General features: G+C 52.2%; 1 protein-coding gene across 1 annotated transcript in view; it reads right to left on the bottom strand.

The window, feature by feature from the left end:
* Positions 1 to 16485: 16485 nt before the first annotated feature.
* The window catches only part of NEURL1B (neuralized E3 ubiquitin protein ligase 1B), a 38852-nt gene continuing 30941 nt past the window's right edge, over positions 16486 to 24396 (bottom strand). Inside the window, exons 5-7 of the mRNA XM_040492843.1 lie at positions 23989 to 24393; positions 21727 to 21852; positions 16486 to 21341 (exon numbers count right to left, since the gene is read on the bottom strand). Of these exons, the coding sequence (XP_040348777.1) occupies positions 21097 to 21341; positions 21727 to 21852; positions 23989 to 24393 (776 nt within the window). The 3' untranslated portion in view covers positions 16486 to 21096. The remainder of the gene's footprint in view (positions 21342 to 21726; positions 21853 to 23988; positions 24394 to 24396) is intronic.

Raw genomic sequence — 24396 nt, 5'->3', positions numbered from 1 at the left:
ACTTAGGTGTGGCTCGTCCAACGCCTTCCATGCCCACGTTTCTCAAACGTTAGGAGGCTTGGTCAGATGACAGCTTCCTGGGCCCAACCTGGGAGATGCAGGGAGGGGCCCAGGAACCTGCATTGCCAGTGATCTCCACCCCCAGCCCCCACCCTGTGAGTTTGAGTACCTCTGCTTCCCAACACTCTGTGGCCACCAGGGCTGCCTGATGGACTCAGTTGTCACAGAAGCTGTAAGACTTCACCTTGGGAGGCTCTTCCAGCCCGTGGGCCCTGCCCACCCAGGGATCTTATCAGTCAGAGACCACCTTTCCCAAGGAACAGCCTGACTTCTCAATCCCCTTCTCCCGCAGGGCCCCGCAGGGACTACTTCATGCTTCCCTCCTCTTTGTCTCACCTTCCCAAGGGGCAGGTGCATTTCACATACCTGAGGAAGGGCTCGATACCCTATAGGATGCCCTGGAGGGTGATAGACACGGAAGGCCCTGCCCTGAATCTCTGGTTTGGGGGGGGGGGGGCGGTGTCTCAGGTTCTTCTGCTGCTGCTTCAGGACCACACCTGGAGAACCACTGATGTAGAGGATGTGAGATGCAGGGGTGGCTAGCCAGCAGGCAGGGGGTGGGTGGTGGCGGGGGGGAGGTCACCATTTTCTACCAGGTACAGTTGTGCCTCAGTTTCCTCATCGACCAACGTGGAGAACAAGAATACCTACTTCTCCGAGTGGTGCTGAGGTTTGAAAGGCACATGAGAGTAAGGGGCTAACTGGTATTTGTGTTTTCTTCCCACTCAGAAGTCTTTTTCCAGGCAGATTCCTTCTACAAATGTTTCTGGGCATCTGTTTCTCCCCCTGAGGCTCTCCGGCTCTGGTTCCCACAGGAGCAGGGAGGATTTTTGCCATCACTCTGATTTCTGCGGGACTTAAAGCATTAGCTCCGTGGGGCAGGTGCTGCTGGTTCAACAACCCTATTTGACAGAGGGGGACACAAGCGGCTGAGCCTCCTCTGTGCATATAGCTGGGAAATGGCAGGGGAGGGAATCACACTGGGTCTCAAACTCGAGTTGCCTGCGGTGCTTCTCGGGGAGATCACCACGCCCACCCTAAAGGAGGAGACCCCAGGCACCCAGCTCCATTCCCACCTACCCCGCCCCCTGGACCCCATGGGTCTTAGGGCAGACTTGTCTGCAGGGCCATTTCTCAGGTTATGGCGCCCTCTAGTGGTCTGCGTGCAAAGACGAGGAAGGCCTAGAAAGGAGAGGCTTGAACAGGAATTAACTAAGAGAAGGGGGTAGGGCTGGAGGTGGGCATCTGGTGGAGTTTTAGGCGGAAGGCAGGGTGTATGCAAAGGTCTTGAGTTGGGAAGCAAGCCTGGTGCGTGAGCTGGCTGGATCTGGGCTGAGTGGGGCAGATGGGAGGGGGACAGTGATGGGAGACTCTGGAGGGGGCAGGCCCAACCTCACAGGACCTCCTGGGTCTCAGTGGGCAATTTGCTCGTTTCCTCCAGTGCATCAGGTGTCAGGGATAAGGTGTGGGCTCTGGCCACAGGCCTATGTGGATTTGAATCCTGTCTCTGTGTTATGCCAGCTGTGTGGCCTCTGGCAAGTTGCTGAAGCCCTTTGTGTCTCAGTCTCCTTCCTTGGATGATTGGGATCTTAACGAGCTGCCCCCGTGGGGCCCCCCCGTGAGGAGTGAGTCTGCACAGGTAACACAAGGGGAACAGTGCAGGGCCCTTGGGCGTGCCTGTGAGTGCTGGCGGATACTATGTTGCTGTTCTAGTTCTTGGAGAGTTCTGGGGCGGAATCCCAGTGGCGGAAGGACTGTGGCCTCTGAGGAGGATGGCTTGAAGGAGAGCAAGGAGAGCAGGGGCGGGGGGGGGGGGGCGTTGTAGCCCATCTGAGGAGAGATGACGGGCACAAGGACCAGGGTGCTGGTGGGGAGGAGAGGACACGTTCTGCGTAAAGTGAGGAGGTGAAATCAACGGGGCTTGGTTGATGGATTGGATATGGTGGGGTGGGGGGTGTGAGGGAGAGAGCGGGTCCCCCATGACTCCCGAGACCCAGCCCTGCACCGCTGGGTGGAACTCGAGACCTGGGGGTTGTTATTTGATCAACTGGGATTGAGTAAGTGACTGGTGGGGGGAGAGCTGGAGTATGCAGGAGGTCCGGGGTTCGTTTGCAGCTGCTGGGTGATGGCCCCGAGGAGCTTTCTGGAGGAGGATGGCTGTAAGCACAGCACTCCAGGTGAGAAAGGGATTCTGGATCACCTGCCCCAAGGCCGTCATTGAAGCCAAAGTCGAGGAGGCCATGATGAGGGAGAGGACGCAGATGTGAAGGAGGCCAGGCCTGGTTCTGAGCACCAACGAGAGCCCACCGGCAATGGCTGGTTAGGGAAGGGTGAGCAGGAGAAGACTCCTGGACCTACCGGCAACTGGCCCAGGAAGGCACATCTCTGTCTGCCAGGCCTGAGCTCCATCCGCCATGTGCACCCTCCCTGTTTCTTTCAAATGCCCCTCCCCTGCTCCCTGTCCTGCACCACGAGGTCATTCCAGGAATGCTTTCTACTCCCTTGCCTCCCCCTCTCTTTCCATACCCGCCCTCTGTGCGGCCCCAACAGCCCACATAGTGAGGGTCTCACCTAATGCCCACACGCTCAGCTCCTCTCATGGCTTCCCATTATCATCTCAGTCATTTTTCTTTTTCTTGAAAAAACATTTTTTTAATGTCTGTTTATTTTTGAGAGAGAGAGAGAGAGAGAGAGAGAGAGAGAGAGTGTGTGTGTGTGTGTGTGTGTGTGTCAAGCGGGGGAGGGGCGGAGAGAGGGAGACACAGAAACTAAGGCAGGCTCCAGACTCTGAGCTGTCAGCTCGGAGTCTGATGCGGGGCTCGAACTCACAAATCGTAAGATTATGACCCCAGCCGAAGTTGGACACCTAACCGACTGAGCCACCCAGGTGCCCCTTCGGGTTATTTTTCTACCATGTGCTCGGTGAGTTTTTATTTGGATTTGGTTAGCTTGGAGGTTGTTAGCATTTCTTAAAACTGTGTCTGGAGGTCTTTCATAACCTTTGTAATATTTTTAGCCACTATCCCTTTGAATATTGCTTCCACTTTTCTCAGTATTCTCTCCTTTTTGAGAACAGATCTCACGTATGTGCTGAACTGTGCCCCTCTCTCACAGATTCATAGGGGGAGCCCTAACCCCGAGTACCTCAGAATGGGACTGTGTTTGGAGAGAGAGCCTTTAGAGAAGAAACTAAGGTAACTTGAGGTCCATAAATGGAGATTCTGCCTTCCTGGGGCCCCCCAGGCAGGTTCCCAGATAACTCCCAAGCAGAGGCAAGGATGGGGATGGTATACAGTAAGTGCTCAGTAAATGGTTACTGGGCAAGTGGTGAGAGGCAGCAGAGGGAGCATTGGGGAGGGGGGTGTGTAACAATCACCTTGAAAGGTAAAGTTAGATGTGTACTTCAAGAGTTTTTTTCTTTTTTTAACGTTTATTTATTATTGAGAGATAGAGAGACAGCGTGAGCAGGGGAGGAACAGAGAGAGGCGGAGACACAGAATCTGAAACAGGCTCCAGGCTCCAGGCTCCGAGCTGTCAGCACAGAGCCAGGTGCTGGGCTCAAACTCACAAACCGAGAGATCATGACCTGAGCCCAAGTCAGACGCTTAACCGACTGAGCCACCCGGGCACCCCGAGACGTGTACTTCAAGAGTTTAAGCAAAATAAATTCTAGATGACTCTATTACCCAAATGTTTCTTAAAACCACATAAATGTCCTAAAAAATAACAGGTGGATACTTATATAATCTTTGGATTGAAAAGTTATTTTAAAGATTCACACCAAAGGCAAAAAAACAAAGGAAAGGATTGATAGCTTTGGCTGACAAATTATAATTTTTCTCTTTACCTATGAAACATCCAAATAAAATTGAAAGTCAAATCATAAAGTAGGAGAAATACTTTCAACATATCTGGCCAACAAAAGATTGTCATTTTTACTAGCATTCTTACGATGTGGCAATAACTCTTGTTAAAAAATCAGCAAAGGACAAGGAAAAGCAACTCACAATAAGATAGGCAATACTCAAACAATAAAATGTAGTGGTTGCCAATAATAAGAAACGGTAATTGCGACATCAGTGAGATGCCTTATATTGAAAGTATCTCACGGATTGAAGATGAAAAGTAAATCATACCCAGAGTTAGGTTATAGGGAAGTAGATATTCCCACGTTGCCGGGGAAGTTGTAAATTGTTTCAGTGTTTTTGGAGAGCATTTGGCAGCAAAAGTCTAAAGCCTTAGATCTTTGCATATTTTTTGACTTAACTTTCCTCTTTAAGGAATTTCTTCTATAGAAATTGTGAGATGAGCAAAAAGAGCTTCAAGGACTGCATCATAGTGCTGTTAATAGCTGGGAAATTTTGTATACAATTAACATGTTTACTAATAAGGGAATGATGGAGGTGCCTGGGTGGCTCAGTCAGTTAAGCTTCCAACTCCTTGATATGCGCTCAGGTCATGATCCTGAGGTCGTGGGATCGAACCCCGCGGTGGGCTCTGTGCTGAGTGTGGAGCCTGCTTGGGATTCTCTCTCTCCCTTCCTCTGCCACTCTTCTTCATTTGTGTTCTCTCTAAAATAAAAAAAAGGGGGGGGGGGGGAAGGTGAATAAATTGTGGATCATCCAATCAACGGAATACTGTTCCATTCTTAGAATTGCTGATAAAAATACATGGTAGCGATTCAGAAAACAGCAATAATTGGCCTAGAAGCCACCACTCAGCTGAGGGAGCCTCAGGGCCACAGGAGCTGAGCAGGGTGACCGCCCATCTCCCTGGCAGACCTTTGGTGATCCCGCCATGCCTCCCAGCCCTCCCTCCCAGCCTTCCGGGCCTTCCTTCTGCTTCCAGACTTTCACTGGGGCCTGTAGCACCAGTAAAACCCCTCAGCTGGCCCGATCCTGCCCACCCCCCTCTTCTCTCTCCTTCCCCCCCTGCCCCCTCTCTGTCGCTCGCACAACACACACTCCCGCCTCCACTCACCCACCCACACACCAACCCTCTCTTGCACACCTCACACTCACCCACCCGCATTCACATACTCAACACTCCCAGAACCTCATGCCCGCAAACACATTCACGCTCACACGCAGGGACACTCAGCTACCCATATATTCACACGCACTCGCACACTAACGTGCACACACACTTTCGTGCCCGCACTCAGCACATCCTTACACCACCCATACACACGCACATCACTCCCACCCACATAGTTGCACACTCACACTCACCCCCTCACATATTCACACATGCTCACACTAATGCCCCTTCACATATGCTCCTGCACTCAACGCTGGACACAGGCACTCACGTGCACACTCACGCACCTCCCAGCCCCCCTTCTGTTCTGAGATCAGGGGCTGCTGCTCTGAGCAGTTGCTTCCTCTTCTCCCTGCACTGGAGCCGGGCTGCCCCTGAGGACACGCTCATACGTTTCCACACTTCCACCAGGTTCCTGGGGGGCCAGGGATGGGATGGATCTGTAGATTCCCAGCAGGTCCCCCCCTCTCCTTGAGATTCTGTCATCTGGCTACACTGCCGTCTCTCCCACCTCACGGCTGCCATCTGCCACCCCCCTGGATGCCCCCTAATTCACAGAAGACGGGACCTCACGTGGGGGGACTTGGAGGCTCGCGGGAGTGGCTCACCCAGGCCCTGAGCGTCACCACCCCCCACCTCCCTTCTCTTCCTCTGCCCCTCGGCCGCCTGACCCCACTGCACTCTAGGGACCCTGTCGTCCTCAGACACTGCTGCCTTGCAATCCTCCCGTGGTTCTCTAGGTTTTCTGTCCAGTTCTGAGAACACAGTTTCCTCCTAGCTGTCTTTTCTCAAGCCTGACTTCTTTCCTCGCAGCTGATGATCTCAGCTCATTCTTCGTGGAGTAAAAGAGGTCTCTAGGGGCAAAGCGCACATTCCCACCACCAAACCTACCACCTTCCCTCATCGTAGACACCTTCTCACTCCTGCCACACAGCAGATGTCCTTCTCCCCACCACGGCCGCCTTGCCTTTTGGGCTCTGGATCCCCTCTGGCTTTCTCGGGAGCCTTGCTTATTTGATTTTCCCTCCATTCAACATCATCGATGTCTTCCTTTTTAGCTTATCCACCCACAGCATGGTGGGGCAGGGATCCACAAACCGTGACCCATGGGCCAAATCTGGCCTGCCAACCTCCGGAGTGCAGACCACCACCATTTTTGCCCTGGACCCCTGCGGTGGCCAGGCACATCTGCCTGGCCTCTCCCCAGCCCCAGGTCATTGCCCACAGCTTCTCCAAAGATCGATTGAGCTCTTACTGTGTGCCAGGTGCTGGGGATAAAAAGTGAGGAAGATAGACCCGTCTCTGCTTCCGCCCAGCATCCGATGGGGTGAGAGAGAAAGCAAGCCGACAAAAGGCGATAAATGCTCTGAACAACGTGTGCTGAAACAGACATCTGCAGAGTGTGGTCTTGAAGGGTATTTCTAAGTAAGTGACATTTACGCTGAAACCGCGACGTGGCAAGGCCTTGCGGGCCCTGGTGAGGAACTTTGGGCTGGATGGCAGACTCTTTGGAGGATTTTAAGCAGAGGGATTCTATAATTTGGTTAATGTTTCGAGAAAGTCCCTGCAGCTGCTGTGTGGATGATGGAGGAGGTGGGGGGGGGCGGGGTCAGGAGGAGGTGGGAAGCGCTGATTGGCCAGGCCGGGTGCATAGCTCTCAGCCAAGGGAATGAGACCAGCTGGCGGGATCCACAGGGGTGGGACTGGGTGGGATTCCCCCCCCTCCACCGAGGAAAATTGAGGTGCTGTTTCCAAAAGAAGGGGAATGAAGCCTAGACCAGAAAAAAGAATAACTGTCCCAAGTCAGCAACCAGAGTGGAATGGATCAAAGGGAATATCATGGACGTGAAAAGCATAAGGAAGTAAAGGGCCGTTTACACCTGGGACGTGGGGAGGCTCAGTAAAAGTTTATTGAATGAAGAGTTAACAGGTAGAAAACAGGGAGGGCCGTGCACTCTGGAAGGAGAGATCTCTTTTCCCTAATGCTGATTCAGGTGGAGATGGCAGAAGGCTTAGCAACATTCTATGCGGTTTCTTGAGGGTGATCAACCTTATAAAGGTCCACCAGGTCCAGTCTGAGGGAAGCCAATCTCGGCAGCTATCAGAAATAACTCCCTCTTGGACCCCCTTCGCCCTGTCTGACTTCCTCACCCACCGGGTAGTCATGTCTTTAACTGGAGAGACATCTGGGGGTGCCTACGAAGAGGTGGGCACCGCTCTGGGCACCAGGGATACAAGAGTGGATTCGATCCCATCCCTGCCCTTGAGGAGCTAATGGTTCACCAAAGGAGGCAGAGACATAAGCAAATTAGTACAGATTAACCCAGCCTGGCAGTGCAGGGGGGAGGGGTGGGGTCTGCCAGGGAAGGCTTTCTGGGGCAGGTCACGTGGAAACTGTGAGGTTTGAATGGAGAGCAGGCGAATAGGCATGACCCAGGTGCAATGTGTGTGAGTGGATGTGCGTGGAGTGGGGGCAGGGGGACCATTCCAGTGGGGTAGGCAAGCATGTATACAGTGGGCATGAATCCCAATCCGTAAACCCAGGCGAGCATGAAATGAGCTTATTTTCCTCACAACTTCATTTCTGTTTTGAGACCCCATTCCACTGGGGTGCTATCCCTTTCCCCCAAAGTCATGGCCAAGTGGCAGGGGCTGGTATCGTGCCAAGATGTGGATGGGGGGTGGGCGTAGGACTCAGGAGCCATCCACACAATGACCCAGACTGGCCCTAGAGCATCTGTTACATGCTGACCGCTTGCACCCCATCTGCTTTTTGCCCTGTGACATCTTTCCAGTGAGTATGGAGGGGAGGGGAGGAGAGGTCCCAGGTGAGGGAGGGAAGTGCCAGGGGCCAGGGAGACTCAGTTAATATTTAAAACCTAAGTAAGAGCCTTCCACTTTTGTAAAGGCGGCTTACTCTGGCTGGGGCACAGGGTGCCCCAAAGTGCAGAGTGGGAGTGATGAGGGTGGGAACTGTAGGGGGACAACAGAGGGGCAGAATTGGGGTGGACCCACATATCCTCTCTCTTTTCTCTATGAAGGAGGGGGTGGCCTGAGCCTGATAGGGTTACTGTTCTCTCTAGCAGAGGTGAGTGGGTTCTTGAAGGCCACCGGGGGGGGGGGTGTTCACAGTTTCACTCTTCCCAGATCCTGCAGTGAGAGGTCTAGGTGGTTTGGGGCTATTGCATGACTATTATGTTACTATAGAAACCAAGGGTAACAAGTACCAATCACTTTGTTGGGGTCATGGAGTTAACAGAGGCCACATCTCAGCCCCCACCCAGAACACAACTCCCTTCTTCCCTTGCAAACCAGTAGAGAATGATAAACAGCCCTTGCAGACTCACTGTCCTGATTTAATCCGATTTAACTGCTTAGCAGTAGTTGGGCGGTTTTGCAATTTATCAGTGTTGCAACTGCCGCTCTGGGGAGGTGCTTAACAGGTGAATCGGGGCTTCGGTGTTTTCTATTTTATGTAAAGGAAGAAGGGAAAATAGCAAGGATTATTTAAAAAGAAATATTCAGGGGCGCCTGGGTGGCGCAGTCGGTTAAGCGTCCGACTTCAGCCAGGTCACGATCTCGCGGTCCGTGAGTTCGAGCCCCGCGTCGGGCTCTGGGCTGATGGCTCAGAGCCTGGAGCCTGTTTCCGATTCTGTGTCTCCCTCTCTCTCTCTGCCCCTCCCCCGTTCATGCTCTGTCTCTCTCTGTCCCAAAAATAAATAAAACGTTGAAAAAAAAATTAAAAATAAATAAATAAATAAAAAGAAATATTCAAAAGCTATCCTCAAGGTGGAGAATATATCCTCTCCAAACCAGCTCCTTGATATACTTTTTTTTGTTGTTGTTATTATTAGCCTAATGAGTCACCGAGGCCAGAATTAAGCTGCCTCAGGGCCTTTGCACCCACTGTTCCAGCTACCTAGAAAACCTTTCTTTTTCTGCTCCACCCAGAGACCATCTACTCCCCCTTCAAGATGCTCCTCAGGAGTTGCCTCCTCCCAGAAACTTCCCTTGATTCTCTCAGTCTAGATCAGGGTGCCCACATTGTCCTGGGTTTACCCTGGCCCCTCTCTTGTAACATCAACATCCATTTCTGCCCCACTCCCTGGTGGCAAGTTTGGTGAAGCAGAGAGTGTGCGGTGTTAACTAAACTTGCTCCCTGGACCGGGCTCTCCATGGCCAACTCTCTAGACGGCCGCTTCGCCTTGTTAGATCTCTTTTCCCACCCTCCAGTCCCTTCCTGCATTAAACAATAATAACGATATTTCCAGGATTCGTATGTTGAAATCCTGATCCCTTAGTGTGACTGCATTTGGAAATGGGGCCTTCGGGGAGATAATTAAGGTTAAATGAGGTCATAAGGGGGAGCTCATCCAGTAGGACTGCCGTCCTCACAAGAAGACGAGACACCTGAGATCACTCGCTCTGCGTGTGCACGGTGGTAAGGCCATGCCAGGACACGTTGCCAAGGCAGGAAGAGAGTCACCACCCACCCGCCCTGCCAGCACCCTAACTTTGGACTTGCAGCCTCCAGAACTGTGAGAGGATACGTTTCTGTTGTTTAAGCCCCTCAGTCTGTTGTATTGTATGGTGGCCCCAGCAGACTGGGACACAAGTGTATGGGAGTCACCCCCCGATGGCCACAGAGGAAGTTTTAGCAGTACCTCCATTCCTCTTCTATATTTGAGGATTTTTTTTCCAATTAAAAAAAAAATTATGGTAAAACACGCATTACGTAAAATTTACCATCTTAACCATTTTTGAGTTGTACAGGTTTGTGGCATGAAGTACATCTTCATTGTGCAGCCATCACGACCATCCATCTCCTGAACATTTTTCATCTTCCCAGACAGAAACTCTGTGCCCGTTAAACTCTAACTGCCCCCTCCCTCGGCCCCCAGTAGCTTCCATTCAGCTTTCTCTCTCTATGAATTTGACTGCTCTAGAGACTGTATGTAAGTGGAATCGTATGGTAGTTGTCTTTTGTGACTGGCTTATTTCACTTAGCATTAATGTCTTGAGGATTCCTTTTTACTGCATTTCCCCCTACTTGTTTAATTTCAGTGTGCCTGACACACGGTTTTGTGTAGGGCTTAGACTGGGCCACTCAGCTCAGTGGCCTGAGATGCGGACCAGAGTTAGGGGCCAGCTAGCACCCTCCTAGGACTGCAGGGTCTGGGGGAGAAACTTGTCAGGGTCCCAGCCCCAGTCCGTCCCCACCAAAGCTTCAGCCCAACCACAGGCTCTGATGTAACCTCAGCCGCGCCCCAGTGTCACCCTAGCTTGTCCTCCTCAAGCTTACCTGGATCCACAAGGCCATTCGCAGGAGTCTGGATTCTCAGGTCATCTGGTGACATCTCAAGGATCTGCTAAAGGTGGGGTGAGGGCAGCAGGCTTAACCAGCGCTTGAACCTTGACGGCCTGTCCGGCAGTTTCTTTCTCCTCAAGTCTTTGCGCCCTCTCCCAAGACCACTAGAGGGCGACAGTGCTCCATCTTCTGCAAAGAAACTGCCAGACCCTCCCAAGGAGGAGCCCAGAGAGCCCTCTTCTCTGGACCTGGGGACTTGAGCCTTAAGGTGAGAATAGGGAAAAGTTAGTTCCAACGGAATGGGGCCCTCACAAGATCATCCTGCTTCCTGACCCTCTGCCCCGGCAACTCCACTGCCCTGTGCCCTATCTGGGGCTCCGGAGTAAGCCTGCCTAGGGGTCACTAGCCAGCAGAGTCCTGGGAACCTCTTGGGGGAAAAGAGGTTGGTTATAGCAGAAGGAAAATGTCTCCTGGGGACCTCTGCCCGGGGCCCTGGTCTGCTTTTCCAGCACAACTGCCCTGAATCCTCTGTGTTGGGGCAGCTCCCTTCTGCAGAGTGTGCTTGGGCCGGTCTCTGCTGGCCGACTGCTATCCACCCCCCAAGGCCCAGTTCTCGTGTGACCTCCTCAGGGGAGCCTTGTTCAGTAGCCTGGCCTCTGTTAAGAACAACTCCAACTGAACCCCTCCCAGGGTGGAAAGAAAGACTTGGCCAGGAGGGATGGCCCTGGAGTCAAATCTAGATAGCCCTGGGACTACCTGGGACCATCTCTCAGAGAGGGCAGAAGCTGAAGGAAGATTAGAATTGCTCAGAATAATGGAGAGGGTTCTTTTTTGTTTGTTTGTTTTTTTGAAGGTTGGGGGTGGGGGGAGGTGGTGCCAGAAAAGGGAGAAGAGCGTTAGCTAGCAAGGGAGACGGGGGTGGATGGGGAAGGCCAGAGACATCGCACCGGTAAATTTCTTACATTTCTGTCCTGGGGTGGCAAGGGGCATCCTGTATGCCCCACCCCCTTCCTCCAATCCTCCCTCGTGGGGCAGATCTCCCTGGGGGGTATGGAGGTGGGCATGGTCAGTGCTGAGGCTATGAGCGTGGCCAGGCTGCAGGCAGCTCCCCACTCAGCTTAGCTAGGGCAAGGCCTGGCCCTTCCCACGCCCCTCCTGGAATGTAGGGCTGCTCCTGGGAGTTGAGCAAAAGTGTGACTTTCCCTCTGGAGTCCGAGGTCAGTCAGCCTCCCAGGCCTGGGCCAGCATTCTTGATGGGGAGCCAAAACAAGCAAGGGGCGAGGGGCCGGGGCAAGCTCAGGGGCCTGGCAAGCCCCCCACCATCTGATTGCCCCTTGCTTTCATTCCTTGTGGGAAGGAGGTGTGCTAACGCCAGAAATTGCACCCCGGGGGCGGGGGATATAAATATCGCGGTTCTACTATTTGGTAGACCTTGTGCTGGTCACCTGTAGATGCTGCTGACAGTGTCGCGGGGCCAACTCCTGAGGCAGTACAGGACCTGAAGGAACACCCAGCCGGGGTGGGGGCGGGTAATGGGATGAGGAAGCGAAATGGCCTCTAACACTGGTAACAACAATAACCACCATTACTGAGCACCCCCTAAGTGCCAGTCACTTTCTGACTCAGTTGGTTCATCTTGACAAGCCACGAGGGGGCTGAGATCCTCTCAACTCAGAGATCCAGAAACTGAGGCTTAGACAGGGTCAGTGACTTGCTCGTGATCCCACGGGAGAGGCAGGCCTGGACCCCAGGCTCGCCTGTCTTCTGTGCTGTACCTCATCCCCTCACCTCCACCCCACCTCCCTGTTAGGCACCAACACACTGGAAACAGCTGCTCCAAGCTGGGATGCCAGGATGCTGCCTCCCTGGGCGAAGGTCCCCAGGGGACATTTTCTTTCTGCCACAATCAGCCGCTCTTCCTCCCTCTGCGGGCTTGAGGGAATAGTCCTGCAGGCCCCACCTAGAGGCAGGGAAGTGAGACCTACGGGAGGTAGCTCCTCATTGCACAACTCCAGGGGCCACATCCACACAAGCTTTGGGATAAACAGCACCTCTGGAGGCCCCTTGGGGAGGCCAAGTGGCCTTGCTTGTTGGGGCAGAGTGTGGACATGAACTCAGGCCTGTCCTGCGGGCTCCGAAGCAGGCCCTTTGGATTCCTCAGAGGATGGCTAAAGCCTTTCCCCTGGCAGCTGGGAAGAGGCAGGAGAGGGCAGTCTGAGGCTCTCTACCCAGGAAGAAAGGTTTACACCTGGGCAGGCCCCAGCCAGGAGGGGAGAGGGCTGAGGACAGAAGACTAGGCTGCCCCAGGCACTTTGTATTGATGTAGCGGCCCCTGGGCTTCTGGAAGCTTCCCCTGGGTGCATTTAACAGCCAAGGTCGGGGCTCTGTTCCTATTGTGGATGCCTGGAATAGTCATGTTTTCCACGTCCTTGTGTGGGAGCCAAAACCAGCTTCCAAGAGCCAGGAGAATTGAGCCTGAAGGGAGAGGGGAAGATTCCCTGGCCCTGGAGTTAGACTAATGGTCATTATGTAAGTCCAGGACCCTGATGGGCGGCTTTCTCTCTTTGTCCTTCTAGACGCACAGCCTGATTCCCTCCCCCCTCTCCCAACCTTTCATCTCTTTTCTCCTCCCCCTCCTCTTACTCCTTCCCCCCACAGCCTCCTTCGGACAATTTCCCCACAAACAGTGATGCTGTGGAAAGCGTCAGACCTGGTCAAATTCTGACTCCACAGCTCACACCTGTGTGATTTGGGGCAGGTCACTGCCCTCTCTGAGCCTCTTTACCCTTGTCTGTAAAATGGGACTATAATATCTACCTCACGGGCGGTTTGTGGGATCAACGAAATCACAGTGCCTATGTTCCGGGACCCTTTGTCCCTGGAAACCGCTGGGTCTCTATCCTGGGAACTAAGAACAAAAAGAAAGAGACGAAATCCTTTTGTCTTTGAGAGGCCATATGGAATGGCATGAAGTTGCCTAATCTGAAGTCTTGGTTTCCCCTCCTACAAGATGGAAGTAATGATACTTCGAAGAGCTGTCGTGAGGATTCAGAGATGTAATGGAAGTCCTCACCACATAGTATGTGCTCATCAGATGATATTATCCCTGTGGAGGATTGCTTGTCCGCAGGAACCCAGGGAAAGGGGGAAAGAAAAGTCTCCGTACAGAACTCCTCTGAGGCTGGCTGTGCTTCAGGCAGCAGGATGGCAACGGTCAGGTGGTGGTGAGGGTCAGGGCACAGGCTTCGTACATTGAAACCTTAGAGAAATATGATGTGCCAGGAAGCATGACCCAGGCATCAGTGAAAGCCTGAACAGCCAGGAGAAAGAAGGATGTTTAAATTATATCCCTGAATGATCTACAGCCTTTATGTCTTGAATTTGATCTGTCCTGGCAGCCTCAGAACCACACGGGTCTGAGCACTCTGTTTATGAGTGTTCCCCTCTGGATTGGTTGGTCTTTGAGGGCAAGGGTCATGTCATACTTGGTTTTGTGACAAGCGTGCGTATGTGACAGAAAGTGATTTAGGGGTTGGGCTTTTGATTCAAGGGGTCAAAAGAAAGACACCCTGGGACTTTTCCTGAAAGGTTTTTAAAGGGTCACTAAGCTGGTATGATATGAGTGAGGAGCCACTGGAGACCATCTTGGTTCACAAAGGGAGAGCCTGCCTGAGAGTGGTGTCAACTCAGAGGAAAGCAGAACTGAGACAGAGGCAGATGCCTGATGATATCATGTGGACACCTAGATCCAGCCATTGCTGAAGCCAGGAGTTGACCTGTTTAGTTGTGTGAATTGTTTCTTAAGATGCCTTTTTTAAAAAATTTTAAAAAAATGTTTATTTATTTTTGAGAGAGACAGAGACAGGATACGAGTGGGTTAGGGGCAGAGAGAGAGAGGGAGACACAGAATCTGAAGCAGGCTCCAGGTTCCAAGCTGTCAGCACAAAGCCTGATGTGGGGCTCGAACTCACGAGCTGTGAGATCGTGATCTGAGCCGAAGCCAGACGCTCAACCGACTCAGCCACCCAGGCGCCCCAAGATGTCCTTCTTGAGTTGAGTTTCAGTCTCTTACAACCCAAAGTCTAGATTAGTATGGCCTCCCCCCCCCCTTTATTAAAAAGAAATCTTGATGGCACCTATGAAAATGTCCCCTGGCCTAGTAGAAATGGGTGAGATCTTTCAGAGGCACATTTTGCCTTAGCTCTGGAACGGGCCCACCTAGGGTCCAATCCTTCTTTCACCTTGGAGGGACCCTGGTTCCCTCACCTATAAAATGAGAGGAGACCGACATTGTTGTGAAGATTCATTGAGAGAAGTACGAACATCCTGGTTTCTTCTGCTTCAGAAACGCAACTTAATTTCTCTTACCCCATTGCTCCCCAAACTCAGTGTCACCAACCCAGGCTGTTTTGGCAAGCCGGGAAAAGCAGGTCTGGGCAGCTCCACCTTCTCCCTCCCCGTCCCCCCCCCCCCCACATGCCCTAATCCTGATATCACTGCAAGGCTCCACCTCCAGAAATCTGGGCCCTGCAGCCCCGCCTGGAGGAAGCCCAACCAAACTGGTCAGCCTGGCCTGGCCTCCACTGGAAGCTTGCAGGCCTTTATCTCCACTGTGACTAAATTTGGATCTCAAACTCCAGACAATCAGCCTGGGAATTCCTGAAGAATTCCAGCAAGGGCTAGCTGTTTTCATCGGATTTTTGCAGAGAAGGGAGATAATTTTTCCGGTAACAAGTTTAAATGAAAAGTCATAATTCGTCGTTAGAGAAAATTTAGAAAACGCGGTGGGGGAAAGTCAAATAATACCACTGTCCAGACACAGCCCCCCCTGGAGATTTTGCTTCTTTCCTGTTGGTCATTCCAATGCACAGTCAGGTTTGGGGGCTGTTGGTTCTTGTTTTTGATTCCATGAGATCAGAGTGTATGCACAACTTTATATCTTGATTTTTCCCACCATACTTTGACATAACACGTTCCCGTGTTATAAACTCCTTGCCGAGTGCCAGTTGCTGTGCCTAGCATATCACCAGCGTGATCTCAATAACTTACACCCATCCTCAAATCAGCTCTTCTTATTCTTGCTTTGCAGATAATAAAACTGAGGCACAGAGACCTTAAGTGTCTTGCCCAATGTCATGGTGAGGACGAGGCTGTCTAGCTTCACATGTATACTAGCAACTGGATCCACATGTATATCATGGTTCATTCAACGTTTCTCAGAGAAAAGCTGGGTTGTTCCTGTCTGCCCCACACTCAGTCCTCGCTGTGCAAATTTCCCACGGAGACTGCGATTCCCAATTCAGTTTTAGGGTAGCAGCTAGGGAATTGAGCGCATGTCCTAGGTGGCCAATCAGAACGCTGTATTTCCCTGGCCTCTGTGATTGGCTCAGGAAGGGACACGTGATCCAGGTGGGCCCACGCAGGGGATATAGGATATGGATTGCGTCTGCGCCGTGGCTAGTTGCGTCGGAAGCCTGCCTGAGAGTGGCTCTGGAGGGCAGAACGAGAAGGGGGAGAGACCTGCTCCAGCGTTTTAGATTCAGGATCCAGTTGTACCTGAAGTGGGTTCTTGGGTTCATGATACTGGACTTTTGAGTTAGGTGAGCTTTTTAATCCCTTTAAACCAGTTCGAGTTTGGGTTCTGTCACTTGCAACCAAGAGTTCTGGCGAGTTCACTCTGGCTGTTGGAAGTTAGGGTGGCTTATGTAATTTTTTATCATTATAAATACTGCTGCAATGAGTATCTTCACATACAGAGCTTATCCTTGATTAGAATTCTTTCCTTGTGATATTTTCACAAAATTAGGTGGCAAAAGGATCAAACATTTTCAGGACTCTATGGGCGTTGTGCAAGATGTTTCCTCAAGGTTGGCAATGCTTTGTATCCCTCACCTTCACTCCCCAGCGGTATGTGCAGTTGTGATTTTTAAAATTGAGTACTGAAGAAACTTTCTTTTTTAACAAGCCAATGTTGTATTTGTTTTTTAAACAGAAAAATTATGTTAATATAAAACAGATAAAAATAGACAAAAACCAAAACACACAACAGGCAAAGCACAACACACGGGACCAGTGCAAACCCTTCCCCAACCACACCCCCAAGTTTTAAAACCTTTATTACAGATTCCCAAAGATTAGATTGTATTGGAGAAGTCACAGTATTGAATCAGAAAAATAAGAATAAGAGACATTTTTAAAAAGGTCTGTACACAGGTAGTGGGGGGATGGGATGAGAGACGTACACTTTATCACTCCTACATCAAAAACATAATGCAGAAGGGTTTAAGTGATTAGCACATATTTCTAGAACACTACCATGTATGCTAGTCCCTTGCCCACTTTTTAACGTTGCTTTTAAAAAGGATAAAAAGTGCACAGACACTTTCATAAGGCACAGACAGATTGTTGTACAAGTCATTTCATTAGGGCTTGGAAAAGACACACAGTTAAATACTGAGAAATGCCAGGAGGCCACGTGTTCCTGAGCGGGCGTCCCTCTGCCAAAACTGGGGCAGAGATGGGATCGAGCAGGGGGAGGTTATTGCCTCTCATTCTCCAAGATTTTGTGCAAGCCCATTCTCAACTGGAACTGACGGGGTTGTCTGGGGACTCGGGGATTGATTCCAGCATCCCGTCCCGCCTGAAAGGAGCAGGTAGGCCTCTCCCCACATGTCCCCCTGGCGGGACTTGAAGGTAATCATCCAGCAGTGGAACCTTTGAGGGTTCTGCCCAAGGCCATTTTGGTGGCAGCTCACTGACTGCAAGGTGCCTGGCATTTCTAATGCGGAGGAGGCTTCTGGAAGCATGCAGGAGGTTCCGGGTCAGGAGAGCAGTCATGGGCACTCACCAGGATAAATCCCCGAAGGCAACAGAATGGCCAAGAAACCCCAAAGGATTCTGTCCCCAGTGTCTTATTATCCTGTTAATGCCTCTCCTTCTGAAGGTAGAGCTAGGGCTATCCTCTCAGCTCTTCATTCCCAGCACCCCACACCTGGTAGGCGCTCAGCAGATGTTTGTTGAATGACTGTGTGTGTGTGTGTGTGTGTGTGTGAGTGTGATGTTTTACCAACCCCCTGAGCATTCATAACTTGATTTCTGATTCCTTCAGTAACCTTTAATGAGTACCTACTACGTGGTAGTATAGGCCCCAACACCAGAGGGATCAAATAAAAGTTTACACATCTGTCCATCTCCTGCTCTGGACAATCTGCTTCCTGCAGGCTTTGTCTTTAGTCCCAATTCCCAACACCGCCGTCCAGAAGAGGCCATGCTGATGAGTGGGTGTTGAGCAAAGTGTTGCTGCACTTAGGGGAGCAGCTGCCCTGTGAGGCTAAATCCCAGAAGACTCCCAGTTCTGGGAATGGACTAGAAAAAGGAGGTTGTTTTGACTTGGAAATGGCCCAGCTTCTCTGATGGCTCAAAATAGGCACAAGACCACAACAAAGGAGTGTCTTCTGGTCTCCCCCTTCTTACCCCTGGAATCCCTGCTTGAGGGGGTGGTGGTGCTGAGGCCCAGGAAGGTGGCGGAACAAGGCGCTCGTTTGCTCCCCCAAGCTGCCTCATGTGTGCGCTCCTGTGTAACAAAAGGAGGCCTTCGGGTTGGACTCGGGACCTCACGGAGCTCAGCTCTGCCAGGAAAAGGTGGGCAGTGGGAAGATGAGCCTGAAAGGAAGGACACATGTCCTTCCAGAGTATGGGTGGCAGAGGGACCACAGCCTAGAGCTGGAACTCTCCATACAGGTGCGGGTGCCCGGGCTTCCCCAGGAACTGCCCAGAGAAGTTTCAAAAAAGAAAACTCAAGGCAGTCTCAAGCTTTGGGGGGCTGGGGCCAGGCAGTGGAGAGTGTGGGAGTCAGCACCAGATACTCCTATGTTTGAGTCCCAGCCCCGCCACCTAGTGAGTTTGATCCTAAGTCACTTCATTCGTAGGGCCTTGGCTCCCTTACCCATCAGGTGGGCACAACCCTGCGTTTCATCAGTCCTAAGTCGCACAGTTTTTCCACATTTCAAGTCTCTGATTAGAATGAATTGTATAGCTGTGACATCTTGCAGTTAGAATTGGCAGCCTTTTTTTTCCCCTTAGCAGTACATAAAATGGTGTATTTTATAATCAGTGGTGTTTTCCATACGCCTCAATGGGGTAACAAGACCTGCCTCACAGAATTAGCGCATGAAGATGCCTTGCTAGCCCAATGCCAAGGCACAGAATGATGTGAAAGAAAAAAGTGGGGTTCCCTTTCCTCTTTCTTCTGCCATGTGAGGGCCATGTGAGCAGCTAGTTCCTTTATAGCACTGAATAAAACAGTTTAGAGCATCAGGAAATGTCTGGTTTTTAGAAGATAAACACCCCCTTAATTCCTCTTGGAAACAGGGAGTCTATTTATAGCAGCTGCAGAGCAAGTTAAACAGGCCACTAGCTCTCCTTTTGTTCCAGGTAACAGGTCACCAGGAGCATGGCCTGCTCCACCTCAGGTCCAGGCCCTCGGTCACTGGTTTCCTGACGGTGGCTGTACATGACCCTGGCTGGAACCCAGGGGATAGTCAGGAAAGGCAAGTGGCAGGAAAGACAATCTGCCTCCTGCTAGCTTCTGAGACCACCAGAGCTTGTGAATGGCTCAATCCAGTCAGGGGCAGTGCTGCCTGGAGAACCAGTCCCGTAGGGGAGGTCATGAGTCCTCTCCCACATGGCCTGTGCCCACATCACCCATGGGGGAAATGGAAGGCTCCTGCAGGCCAAATTCAGCTGGGCATTGAGTGCTGCCTAGCCTCCCCAGCTCTTATACTGGCAAACTCTGGGGTTCCAGTAGCTCCCCCAAAACTTTCATCACAAAAGTAAAATGTGGGCATGTTTCCCAGACTCACTAGGGGGAAAATAACCAATTAGGGGTTCTTGCAGGAGTAAGAGTTCTGAAGTTGAGATCAGGTCAGAACACTATGACCACTTCCGGGCAGAGAAGCAGGGGGCCCAAGACCTAGAGCATCACGAAGACCACCTGGGCTTATAGGATTTGATTTGACAAGGGCCCAACTGGGGTGGGCTCTGGGTCCCCAGAGCCCCAGCAAACATGTGTCATATGAATGCAAAAACTCTCTGGATGTTCTTTCCCAGCCATCATCTGTTCAGCAGATGAACAGATTAGGAATTGTGATTAAAAATGATACCCATTCTTTGCAGGGTGTCTTGGACTTTTTACATGTTATACTGGGCCTCCCAGAGGTTCTGCAGTGGGCAGGTACTGGGCTTCATCTTGGACGGATGGGTAACTGAGAATCAGAGACGCCCAGGGGCTTCCTGAAAGATACAGCACAAGACCGGGCAGAGGCTGGGCCCAGAACTGGGGACAAAAAGGGAAGAGAGGCCCCGGGCCAGCCCATCAGCCCAGAGATGGTCTGGGAGTCTGCAGAGATGGGCCTAGGCAGGGTGAGGAGGGTGGGGGAGAGGGGAAATGCCTGCAAAGAGTCCTGGGAAGGGGGAAGAGTCTGGATGTCAGCATTTCAATATCTAAGCTACTAGTTAACATCTTAATGGTCAATTAACATCTTAGTAATCAGCAGCAAAAGAGAAGCTGAGAGTCAGAACTGGTTGCAAGTCTTTTCCTCCTCCCACTTCACCAGCAGGTTGCCCTGGTGATGCCAACAGCTGCTGGTGAATGCCAGGCCCGGGGAGTCACAGCAGGAAATGTGGAGAGCTGTCTGGGAGATGGAGTGGCCTTTCCAATTCCAGGTGAGTCCTCTGCCTCCAGGATTCTTTCCCTCCCCCAGGCAAAGAGAACCTGCTGCTTGTCTTCTCCTTGGTGACAGCAAGGGGTGGACCAGGTGAAAAGCATCTAGGGACCAAGTCAAGGTGCACTGTGCTTATTATTAGGCTGTCTGGGGTGAAGGGGGTGAAGAGGGTGAAAAGGCTTCTGGGGATGACACCACCCAGAGCTCTCAGTGGGCCGTAGCACCCATCAAAACTCCCCTCCAGGACTGAGGAAGAAACTAAAAAAGCAAATTGTTCTTTTACGTTCTCCACCCACCTTCCCCCCCAAGGCGTTGCTGCTTTGGAGCTGTAAACAATGAGCTATTTTTGCCTTCCTTTAGAAAATCCGAGTGTCCCTTTTCTATACCATCCAAGGGAGTTCTGTTTAGGTGCAGGCTTCATACATTCAAAACCAGCTGACGTGACAGCCCCAGAAAGTGAACAATTTCTAGTCACGCTACCGTCTGGGCTCTGGATTGCACATTCCTTAGTGTTAAATAACCTCCTAGAGCCAGGATCCCTGGATAAATACCTACGCGTTCTCTCTCACTCATTCTCTCACACATTCCCTCTCTTCTCTGTCCACTCCCTCCCCTCACCCTCTCTCACACACGCTCAGCCCAACCCCAGCAAAAAGCATTGCACAGAGAATGCTGCTTCCCAGCTGAGAGGTCACCGAGGGACAGGGCGGTCTGCTAGGCAGTTCCTGAGCTTGCTCTTGGGACGGCCTTTTTGGGGGCAAAGCACTTTTGAGCCAGAAGCAGCCCTTGCCTGGGCTCAGACCCCCAGGGCCTCATCTCCATGACTGTCACGCCTTGCCCACTATTGGAGAGTGGCAGACGGGATGGCCACTGCCCTTGGATTCCTTGGCGGCCATGGTGGTTGCCTGGCCCAGGGGCCTTCAGAAAGGTGACCTTGCTCTGGCCAAGGCCCACTGGCAGGCCAGGCTACGGCCTGTAGATCTTAATGACATCCTTGATGGGCCTCCGGCAGATGGGACAGCAGGCCCGGGCCTGCCTCTTGAGCCGCAGGCCGCAGCTGTGGCATAGGCACATATGTCCACACGTGTAGATGACTGTGTCCACTTCACCGTCAAAGCACACTGTGCATTCGCCATTCTTGCTGCCTGCCGGCTCCGGTGGGGAGAACACGGGAGACACTGGGGGGCTCAGCGGGGAGCTGGGTGCCGTCACTGTAGAAAGGGAGAACAAGACAGACCTCAGTAATGTGGTTTTCAGGTGGGATCTGCTGGGGTAACCCCAGGAAGGCAGCGCTTATATGGCCGAACTTGTGGGGAAACAATTTTGTGAGATACCAATTTGGGGTTTTTCTTCTGGGCTTTGTTCCCATTCCTTCCTTCCTTCCCCCAGGAAGCAAGTCCCATCATTAGCCTTTGGGATACCAGAGCTCGATTTCTCCTCCCTCCAGGTGAATGTACAGCTGAGACAGGAGAGGATGCAGGGAAGAGGAGGGGGAAAGGTGGCCATCCTTGCTTGGCCTCAAGAAGGCCCTGGCCCAGCTTTAGGAGCCGGGCCAGCTGCCAGCCCCTACCCCCTCTAGGGCTTATACCTCCTTACCCAGGGATGACTCAGATGCTGAGGAGGACTGGTTGACACTGAAGGCCATATCAGAATCACTATCATCCTGGGAGCCGCTGAGGGACCCTGATGGAGACGTGGTCGCAGGGCTGGACTGCAGGGTGCCTGAGACCAAAGAGACTCCATCAGGGGCAGTGTGTGTGGGGGGGGGTGAGCCCTGTTCTGCTAGTCCCTGGCTCCTCACTCTTGCACCTTACCTTCCCCATCTGTCTAGTGGGGGGATAAGAGTTACCTCCCAGGGTTCTGCTAAGGACTAATGGAATCATACATGTGTGGTGGACATCTGTTCTTTGCCTGCCCAGCCTCCATTCCTGTCTATTTCAGAAACAGTACCAGGATTTGGTTTTGAAGCACTTACTTCACCCTCACTCACATGATTCAGGCCAGGCCAATAAGATCTTCCACCCCTGCATCTCAATGATGGTTAAGGCTACCTAACCCAACTAAGGTCAAAGAGGCCTTCACTAAAACACTACAGGTGTTGGGAAGGAAGGCACACACCCATTGGGAGGTAAGCCTGGCACTGTAGAGCCTGCCTGAGAGTGAAGCCAAGAGAGGAAAGTGAGCTTTGGGATGGGATCCCGATTACATGCTTTCAACACCTACATCCGGCTGTTGCTGAATCCATCCAATACATTCCCAGACTTTTGAGGTATGTGTAACCATACATTTCCCTTCTGGTACAGGGCACATTGAGTGGGGTTTTGTCACTTGCAACTACAAGATTTCTGCCTAGTAGTGTTTGACACAAATGAGTTTTCTTCCTTGCATTCACAGCTATTGAATGCAATAGCTATTCTTCAGATAATAATGGGTTATTTTTTAGGTGAGACAGATGTTCCTTCCCTTACCCTAATTGAGGATGAATGGACAGATAATGCAGTGCTGGGGCCGCTGTCAGGTAGAAATCAGGAGGGCAAATCCCTGGCCTCCAAAAGCAGTTGCCTCCATTCTACCTTCTCTTCCTGACCACTCAGGGGCTCATCCTGGTTCCTCTGGAGGTGCTGGGGAGGAGGGCAAGAAAGACTGACTCTAGGCTTAGTTCTTGCCAAAGCCCCAGTGGGAACTTAGGCAAACTCATCTCAGGGTAAATGATGACTATGGTCATCCCTTAAACCAACAAATGATGACCACTGTTTCCTCGTTCTTCCTCTTCCTGCAGACAGCAGTCATTGCTAATACAACTTATTAAACATGCTGTAGGTGGCAGGCACCTGCTGAAAGCATTATATGCACCTCATCATTTCATCCTCATGACAATGCCAGGATGCAGGTAACTACTCCCTCCCTACACAGAAGGAAATCGAGGCTCAGAGAGGGTCTGTAATTTGCCCAACATCTTCATGGCTGACCAACTATGTGCCTGGGAGAGTCAGTTAATCTCTTTGTGCTTCAATTTTCTTATCTGGAGATGGGATAATGATATTGGTTTCATAGAAGCATCAGGAGTGTAAAACTGAACGAGAGAACATGAAATGTTCACCGTTTCTGTTACCCTTTGGACCTACTTCTTGAATCATGAAAACGGAGCTGTGCTCTCTGGGAACCTTCCCTGGCCACCACCCCTGTTTCACCAAGTGGGAGAAAAGCCCCTCAGCGGTGGCATACATCACACAGTGCAGCTGTCCATTCAGCTGTGTCTCTAAGCTCCTCCTATGCATGGCCTGCGTCCTGTCCTCTGCCATGCCCCATCCTGGAGCCCAGGGCCTGGCCCACAGCTGGTGGGTGCTCGGTGTCCATTTGTGGCATGAATGAAGGCAAGAATCATTTTAAAATAAGATGGCTCAAGCCTCCGTTCCATTTTCTCTGGGCAGCGTTATTCTTATATCCCCTTTTAAGTATAGTTGTATTCACTTTTTCTCCTACACTTAATATGCATTACGTAGGTAAAAGACAAGTGATATAATAGAACAACAGAAAGAAAAATTGTACCCGTCATTTACCGACTGCATAAAGCCTTCCAGGCCCTGACCCCAGCGGGAACTTAGGTCGGTGGGGGCAGAGTGGGGACTGGGGCGCGGGGGGGGGGGGGGGGAGGGGGAGAGGGCAGCCACATGGACATCCCTGGCGCAGTCAGAACCGCATTTCAGGGCCGCCCTACTGAATCAAGAGACTAGGTGGAGGCAGGAGGGCGCTAATGCACGCTCCAGTCTGGGCCCCTGCGGTGGCTAGAGCTGCCCAGCGGTACCCTCGGGCTCCCCGGGGAAACCCCGCGCACGCGCGGTCGGTCGGGAAACTCACCGAGGAGGCGCAGCTGGCCCGCGGCGCCGCCGCGCACGGCGAAGAAGGCCCAGAGCGCCTGCGTGGTGTCGACGCACAGCAGGCGGCCGCGCGGGCGCCCGTTGACGCCCAGGAGCACGTCGCCGCCGGGCCGCAGCGTGAAGCTGAGCGCGTCGCCGCCGTTCGGTACGGGCCCGGCGCGCGCCACGACCCAGTACTCCTTTCGGTCGAGCAGCGCGTCGGGGTCGGCCGGCAGCTCGGCGGGCCGGAGCCCGCCCGGGTCGCACGACGTGATGCCGAAGGCTACCGCGCCGGGCGCCGCCAGCCCCGGGCGGCCCACCTCCACGAAGAGGCTCTCGCCGGGTCGCAGCGGGCGCTCGGAGAAGACGAGCGTGCGGCCGCCGTCGGGCCGCGGGGCGCAGGCCACTT

This window comes from Herpailurus yagouaroundi, unplaced genomic scaffold (assembly GCF_014898765.1).
Source record: "Herpailurus yagouaroundi ecotype Mexico unplaced genomic scaffold, PumYag 29, whole genome shotgun sequence".
NCBI lineage: Eukaryota > Metazoa > Chordata > Mammalia > Carnivora > Felidae > Herpailurus > Herpailurus yagouaroundi.
This window is presented reverse-complemented; position numbering and strand designations above follow the sequence as displayed.